This window comes from Centroberyx affinis, unplaced genomic scaffold (assembly GCF_046629955.1).
Source record: "Centroberyx affinis isolate AG114_WGS23_722 - 3 ecotype Tasmania unplaced genomic scaffold, CSIRO-AGI_Caff_v1 ptg000433l_1, whole genome shotgun sequence".
NCBI classification, from domain to species: Eukaryota; Metazoa; Chordata; class Actinopteri; order Beryciformes; family Berycidae; genus Centroberyx; species Centroberyx affinis.
In genome coordinates, this window is record NW_027279097.1 from 195,413 (window position 1) to 203,514 (window position 8,102).

The 8,102-nt window shown below is 41.5% G+C and overlaps 1 protein-coding gene across 1 annotated transcript; it reads right to left on the minus strand.

Moving 5' to 3' along the window:
* Nucleotides 1-947: 947 nt before the first annotated feature.
* Nucleotides 948-7,680, minus strand: dhrs7cb (dehydrogenase/reductase (SDR family) member 7Cb). The gene is made up of 7 exons (XM_071516852.1): nucleotides 7,527-7,680; nucleotides 6,391-6,547; nucleotides 5,329-5,441; nucleotides 3,844-4,054; nucleotides 3,655-3,747; nucleotides 3,312-3,421; nucleotides 948-2,404 (listed from the first exon to the last, which is right to left on the minus strand). Exons 2-7 carry the CDS (start codon nucleotides 6,542-6,544, stop codon nucleotides 2,150-2,152), a joined length of 936 nt encoding a protein of 311 aa, XP_071372953.1. The 5' UTR covers nucleotides 6,545-6,547; nucleotides 7,527-7,680; the 3' UTR covers nucleotides 948-2,149.
* Between the last annotated feature and the right edge of the window lie 422 nt (nucleotides 7,681-8,102).

Sequence of the window (8,102 nt, forward strand, 5' to 3'; positions counted from 1 at the left end):
ATATATAACTCAGGAGGTGTCACTCCACATATGGCTTCGGGACAGTCATCTCCGCTGTGTTTCGGGGCCTTATCAACACATTGCTCACTAAAGATGATTGAGAGAAAGCATTAGGCTGAGATCATTCTGAGATATTACTGCATACCTCAATGCATTTCGATTGGATTTACCTTTAAATAAATCTGGAATTCTCCCCTGGAACCTATGGCCAAGCGATTATTCATACGCGGCCTCGATTCAATGAAACATACATGACTTGGCAGTTCTGTGTGACATATGTAAATGCTTCCAGATCAAAAAAAAAAAACAAAAAAAAAAAACACGCCAATTTGGAGGGTCCAGCTGAGTGCCGGCTAAAGAAATCCTTCCTGTTTAACATGTGGAAATGTCACGGCGCTGCATTTATTCATGTCAGAGCGTTACAGGCCGATTCCTGTCCGGGCCGTCCCGGAGACAAAAGACAATTCAATTCCCCAGAGGAGAATGACCTGGAGGACACATTCACGCACACCAGCTGGACTTCACGCCAATAGTCTCTCTCTCTCTCTCTCTCTCACACACACACACACACACACTGCTCAGACATCCTCATATGATACAACTTAAGACGGATCTGTGTGTTGTTTTGCAAATGTGTTATTATGTGCATTTTAGTAATCACAATATAGAGCATGCATGTGCAGAATGCATGGATAAGCATTGATCCCACCAGTGTAATCCTTACAGGATAATACCAGACAGCAGCTCCCGTCCTCCAATAAATCTGTGAGTGACATGTAATTGGACTGCTATGCATCTATACATAAATGTCATCTCTGCCAGAAAAGGTCTTTGGCTGACAGTGAATATATTTGATGTACACTGAAAAGTGAGTATCAGCACAGACAAAGCATTTTCCTTTTCATATTCTGTCATTTTTTTTGTCATTGAAATATTTTATTGCAACATTTTTTATTGTTTTTTATTTAATTGTTATGCTGTTTTTGCAATGCACAAGAGGAAAGCACCATTATGAAACAATCAGCCCCATCCGCAACAATGCAAAGAAATGGAACCAAGTTGAAAATTTTATGTCCATTTTTTTAACTCTTTCATCCTCAGCTCATTAGGAGAGTTAATACTGTGACAGAGTAAATACTTGGACACTTCATCTCCCACGTTAAAGGGAGAAGGATCAGTCTAATCTCTGCAGCCACAAAGGCCACAGCGCTAATAACAGCATGTTGCTGCCATCTAGAGGACGTTCAAAGAAAAGACATTCATTCACGACTGAAAGCGTTTTAGAGAGAACAGATGGTTCCACTCTCATGCAAATACAACATGGAATACATTTCATCAAAACCATGCTTTATGATAATATGGAAAAATGAAAATGGACATATGATCTACCTCCATCTTCTCCATCTCCATCCAGTTCATGCACATGACCTGTACATACAGTACTCCTGCATAATACCTGAGCTGGTTCATATTTCCAGACACATCTCTGCATAAATGTTACTTCCATCTGTAAATCTGATCATGTGATTGGCTTACAATGCATATTTGCATGTCATCTGCACACATTTCTGTATATTTGTTCTCCCATTTGTGCACAATGGGAATAGCTTGCGATGCACACTTGCCCATGCGCTCCAATCAGTAAAGACATTGTATATTTGCTGTATTACTGTCAAAAGGTCCAGTTTTGTAATTATTTGTTCCATTATCTTCACTAACTACTAATTATCTTGTTCTTATCTATGTCCTATTCTCTGCTACTGTGACAACCCAATTTCCAAGTGCAATTAAAGAGGCAGTAAACACAACCCTTGGTGTTTCTTATCACTTATAACAGTAAAACAGCAGAACAACACAATTATGATAAATTATTATCCAATGAACACAAAATGTGACACTTTCCAGTCATGTTGTCATGTGGGATTCTCCTGATTTGAATGGTCCATATTGGTAAAATGCAATATTTAAGAAAAGGAGTACTAATTATGATCACATGACTAAATCAAGTCATCCCAGATCCATCCTCTTATTCTTTTAGGCTATTTGAACTCATTGACTGCATATAAAGCAATTTTAATAAGCCGCATAAGCCCATACATACTAACATTTGTGTGAACTTTCCATACTTTTCTGTCACACTCTCTCTCTCCTACTGCATCTGCTCCGCCAAGGCCGAGTCCTTCACTCCGGCGGCCAGCACAGAGAAGAGGACGGGGGGGAAGAGGGCGCGGAGGTACAGGGCCACCCGGGGGATGGGGTGGGCCAGCACCACCTCCTTCCTCTTCCTGTTCACGGTGCACATAATCTCATTGGCCAGGACGGACGGGCGCACGCCGTGGGTCAGCTGGCTGGTGATGACTGTGGAGGAGGAAGAGGGACAGATGCGTTGAGGTTTGTCTTTGTGCTGTGTGTGTTGGGACATGTGGAAAATAAAAATCTGTTAAAAGGCTGAAGACTGAAACGTGTTAGTGGCAGTTTTTTAACTAAAAATTATGACTAGATAAAGCACAATAAAGGCTTTTTAACAGATTTTTGGAGTGCATTGGATTTTTCTTTTTTCATCATGATCTCTAAATGACCTGTTTATTCTTTATTTAAACTTTATTTGATGAGGCAAATCAATTAAGAACAAATTCCTATTTAAAATAACAGCCTGGCAAGAGGCCAAATGCCTCTTGATGGAGAATAGGAGGAAAGGTGAATATATATAATTTTACAATTTATAAGTAAATAAATATATTTCAAACAACAGGACAACGAAAATGGTTCTCTTTTCAGTGCAATATAATAATATATGTAATTATCTTTATTCTTACAATATAAAATATATATCTAGTTATTATAAATTGTGATAATACCACATAATGATTATGCTGAGCATTATGTATCAACATAATATTATACAATAAACACAATAATCATTCTAATTCCTATTATGATAATGACTATCATACACAACATAATATATACCATGAGTAAATACATTATTTTGTGTTTTGTTTTATCAATTATCAGAATTTTTTGGAAAAAAGTAAGTTAAAAAAAGTAAAAAAGAATAAATAAAACTATAAATAAATAAATAAAAGAATAAATAAATTGAAGAACTAATAGTAAAAAATAAATACATTCAACATTAGAAGCTATAATCATCCCCGTCTCCTGTCTGTTTCCCTTCCATTGTAATGACTGTTCATATATCATTACCCAGCCAGTCCCTGCTGTACAGCATGCCATTCCTTCTACTCACATGCAACCAGGCTGTTTGGTTTAGGAGGTTCCGGCTGGTCGGAGGGCGGGGGGGGCGGGGGGGCGGAGGCGTCGATGAAGGTGTGACTGATGGTGCTGACTACTATCCCGTACTCCTCCACTTCGGCCCGCAGGCAGTCGAAGAAGGCCTGCGCCGCGTGCTTCGATGCTGCATCTGTAACACACACACACACACACACACACACACACACACACAAAAGAGGTGCACCTCACCCATGAATAAGCCTCATTCCATACATTGCAGAGGAGATACTGCACCTAATCGTTATGTTTCATCGGAAGAATCCTTTCTGTCTGTTACACCACACTGTGAGGACATGATCTGAAGGTTGAAACCCTAAGTAGGCTGTTAGTATCTAATAGGGTTTGTGTGATAAAAAAACTCACAGGAACTTCTGAACGGGACAGCCAGTCTGCCCTGGATGCTGTTGACCAGCACGATGTGTCCCGATCGTCTTGAGATCATCGTTGGAAGTACACCTGTCACACGATTTGTTCACAGCAATTATGACCAATCAGATTAAAAAAAAAAGAGCACAATGTCTTCATCCGGTTTTGCTGTTTTGTCTGCCCTACCTTTGGCCAGAGAGCTGGGGCCGAAGTAGTTGATGTCCATGATGTTCCTGTCCAGCTCCAGGGAGACGCTCTGCACCGGGGCCTTCAGCTTCATGCTGCTGTTACAGATCAGCACATCCACACAGCCGTAGCACTCCAGCACCTCGGCCACCACCTCCTCCATGCTGTCCATGTCGCTGAAGTCCAGGATCACCAGCTTGGGGGCGAACGTCTAGGGAGACACAGGAGGTCTAGTAACTCATCCTATGTGGACAATATGTGCTTCAGGCACCACTGATAGTCACCACTACATGCAGATGATGTAGTGGTGACTACAAAGGAGGGTAAACTATGATCTCCAGCCAGCTAACAACCACCAATATAAACAGAAATCAGTTAGATTTTCAGAAAAGCATTCATTTCTGAGTTTTTTTCTTAAAAGATCCATATAACATCAGTAAAATACTATTTAATATGATTTATACTATGAATTTACCTCAAAGATTTATGTCAGATGGATAAATTCTATTCTGCAAATAAAAAGTTTTAAGAGTTAACTGAGTTTATCCTCCACTACATTCCTGATTACATGCTATGCGGAGGTAAAATAACTTATGACGCTTGTGACCCCTTAAAACAAAGAGAGTTCAACCAACCGATGATTTTCCTTTGTCAGGTTGTTTCATTTGATTAACTATTGGAGGAGGCAGAGAGCCTGAAAAAAATGTGGAAAATCTGAAAAAAAATAGACATGGTAATAAATTTGTACAGTAGAAATATGTTTTTTCCTATCCCATAAATCATCTCGCGACCTCCCAAAATGTTCTCACGACCCCCTGGGGGGTCCCGCCCCCCCAGGTTGACAACCGCTGTTCTAATCAATTTGAATTGTGCCTTTAACGGCTACACCCGTAATCGATGACCATGAGCTTGTGTGTTTGCTCGTTGGATAATAGCGTTATCTATGAGTCTATTGTGATTGCAGTGGGTTTTTTCCATACACACACATCTGGTCCGGTGTGTGTGTGTATGGGAGATACTCAGAGGACAGTGTGCTGTCAGAGAGGATATCCTGCTATTGTGTTTACCAGAGGAGGAAGCGGTGATCTGTACTGCAGTAGATAGAGCAGAGGATTGGAATAAAAGCACAGACAGAACCTGCTGTACTAAAACCCCACCATGTCATGTCAGTGTCATGCATTGAGTCCTAACCACCATCTGAGGGATTTTGGTTAATATATATGGAAGAAAATCACAATTAGAGATATAATGTGATAGATTATGGGTATGAGATAGTAGCAGTGTTTACTGAAGCAGCCATAGAGCAATGATGTGCTTCTCAGTTGGGGAGTTTGCCAAAGGATGACTCATCTCTTCAAAGAGCAGTAATGATTTTAGCTTTGGAAGGGTTTATTCACAGTTTGGCATGTTTATGAAGTTGCGTACCGAAGCGGCTGCCAGTATATGCGTCATACTTTATTTCTTTATTTACTCCGTGTTCCTCACCTCCCTGGGGTCGGCGTCGCTGGTCAGAGAGTCGTACAGAGACTCCAGCTTGTCCCAGCTCGTCCCGCACAGGATCAGCCTGGCACCCGCCTTGTGGAAGAGGTGGGCGCACTCTGGATGGCACAGTGGGGAGAAGAGGAGGTTGAAATCATGTATGATAACTTTGTCGTCCGGTTTAGACATCTGAAGACATTGCTCCTATCACTAGAATTTAAGTTAAATTGATTTCTTGACCCTCGAGTCAGACTTGAGTCACAGTTTTAATTGTTTGAGACTCAACTTGATGGATGAAGAGAAGACTTGAGACTTGGCTTGACTTGGGTTCTGGTGATTGGGACTTGACTTTGACTTGTACTTTGATGACTTGAAAAGGTTTCTAGGTTTGTGTAAAGTTTGTGTAAATGACTTAGATTGAAAGTGATGAGATTTGTTCCAGCAGACGACTGAATTTAAATTCTGTTTTCTGAATTTGTATGGAATGATTGAATTTATTGAAGTTCAAACTGATTATAGAAATCAAACTCATGATGCTCTTACCAAGTTTTTATCCTATTAAAACCATATTGCATTGAAAAGTCCTAGACATTTAGTTGTCTTTAAGATATTAAATTGATACTGGACTCTTTATTTGTTCTGACTTGACATGCTGTTCTACATTTAGACTTGAGACTTGACATTAATGACATGGACTTGACTTGAGACTTGTGCCTCAAGACTTGAGACTGACTTGGGACTCGAGCAAAGTTGACTTGGTCACACCTCTGCTGCAAACGTACTAAGGATTTGGGATCAAGTCTCTATCTATGTTTGTTTCATAGTTATGGATAAAAAAGATAAATGTCTAATGGCAGAAATCAGATGAAGAAGATACAGATCACCACCAAAGTCGAATCAATTGCTACTTAGCCAAAGGCCGATCTGTCCACCAAATTTCATGGTAATCCATCTGTATATTTTTGAGATATCCTGCTGACAGACAGACAGACAAACTTACAGGTGGCAACAAAACATCTTTGGCAGAGGTAATGACATCAACTTTAAAAGAAAAGTGGCATCATTTACCGCTCCCCACCCCTGACACAGCATCCGTGATCACCACCACCTTGTTCCGCACCAGGGACTTGGACATGAACTGGGTGACCTCGTTGTAGATGTAGTACACCCCCGCCGCCACCACTACCAGCAGGGGCAACACCATGAACGAGGGCAGAGCCATGATCTGGAAGGGCAGAGAGAGCATATAGGATCAGGACCGGACACGGCTCCAGACCTACTGACCTGCATCCTACACCGACAGGAAAGCTGGGATCATGTTTTGGCTCTTCCAAGGCGTGGCCGCACTTATGGCGTCAACTGATACGGCGTCACTAAAAATAATTCATCTGCTTTATAGAAAATGCGAGAACATATATCAGCGGGATCTGTGTGCGAGACAATAATAAGTGTTCCAACAATAGTAGAGGAATAAACCTCAGGCTATGAAACAATACAGTTCCCTGTATCATGTGTCTCTTCCTATCCACATAAGGAAGGGTGACATCAGAGGAAATATAGGTCAACCTATGGAGTTTTAAGTGGACAGCATATGACTTCTTAGAGATAGATGTGTTTGCCAAAGTGTAAACCTCCTCCTAGCCTAGAGTTATTTGCACATAGACTGGTTATTGGATCTATATTTGTAGATTTATTTGCTTTCTACAGCAAATGTACATTTATAATAGTGACACATAACATTTTCCCCTCTATATTTGTGTGTGCAGGACCCCAGAGGGAAGCCTCGCGAACACACTTACCATGTAAAGTGTGTCTGAGGAGAACAGCTAAATATATGCTGCATGCCCCGGGCCACAGGAATGCCTTGCACTGTGTCACCTCCAGGATATTGTCACAGGATACCCCGAGGGGAGCAACCGGGGAGGTTCACATTTATAAGCAATGGATGACCTTACTTGCCCCTGCTTTAACTTGGGAAAAACACATTGAAGCTATAAGCTATAAGCCATAATCAACATCAGAAATGTGATTTATGAGGACGCCGGCTCAGCCCCATGTTTGGGCTGACACATCCATGGATCCCAGTGGGTTAGTCAGAGCTATAGCAACCACACAACAGTCTCTCTCTCTCTCTCTCTCTCTCTCTCTCTGTCACACACACACACACATACACCTGTAATCTGTGTTATTCTTGGTTCACTTACAGCATGGACAAGGGGCTAATCCTTCAGCGGGACGGGCTGGCTGTGTTTTCCGGGTTTAGTGAGGTAACAGAGCATTAGAGCCTTCTCCTCCCTCCGTGTCCCTCGTCCATTCACACGGCTCTGTCCCCTCTTCTCTGTCTGTCCGTCCGTCCGACCCGTCCGCCCGCTGTCCACTGCAACCCGCAGCTTATAATAGCCCGAGCTTGTGTCAGCCATTAATACACTCATATGTGGTGTATAGTATCTGAGGCATGCCCCCTTGTTGCCAACGTGAAGGGATGGAGGACAAATGAGTGGCAACCACCCCCCCAACCCAGGATACATACAAGTCTCAGTCGCACTTTGGGTTGATTGCATTGTATTGCTGTTTTAAACTCAGCATCTTGTTTAAATATTGACCTTAGGTAATGTAATTTCCTGTAATTAAACTCTTAAAAGAATTGTTTTGGGTTTTTTTCTAAGTGGCAATGTGGTTATTGATCAAACTTGAATATGCTTATAGCTCCTTGATAACCTTGATTAAATTAGCCTTTGACTACAAACAAAGTAGAAAGCTGTGGTGATTGTGTGTGTGTG

What these genes read in the sequence shown, in the direction of transcription:
- dhrs7cb (XM_071516852.1), bottom strand. Translation starts at nt 6,544, where the DNA reads ATGGCTCTGCCCTCGTTCATGGTGTTGCCCCTGCTGGTAGTGGTGGCG. An exon ending in TGTGTCAGGGGTGGGGAGCG is followed by an intron (nt 5,442 to 6,390) that starts GTAAATGATGCC and finishes TGTGCCATCCAG; the next exon opens with AGTGCGCCCACCTCTTCCAC. An exon ending in CCCCAGCTCTCTGGCCAAAG is followed by an intron (nt 3,748 to 3,843) that starts GTAGGGCAGACA and finishes ATCGTGTGACAG; the next exon opens with GTGTACTTCCAACGATGATC.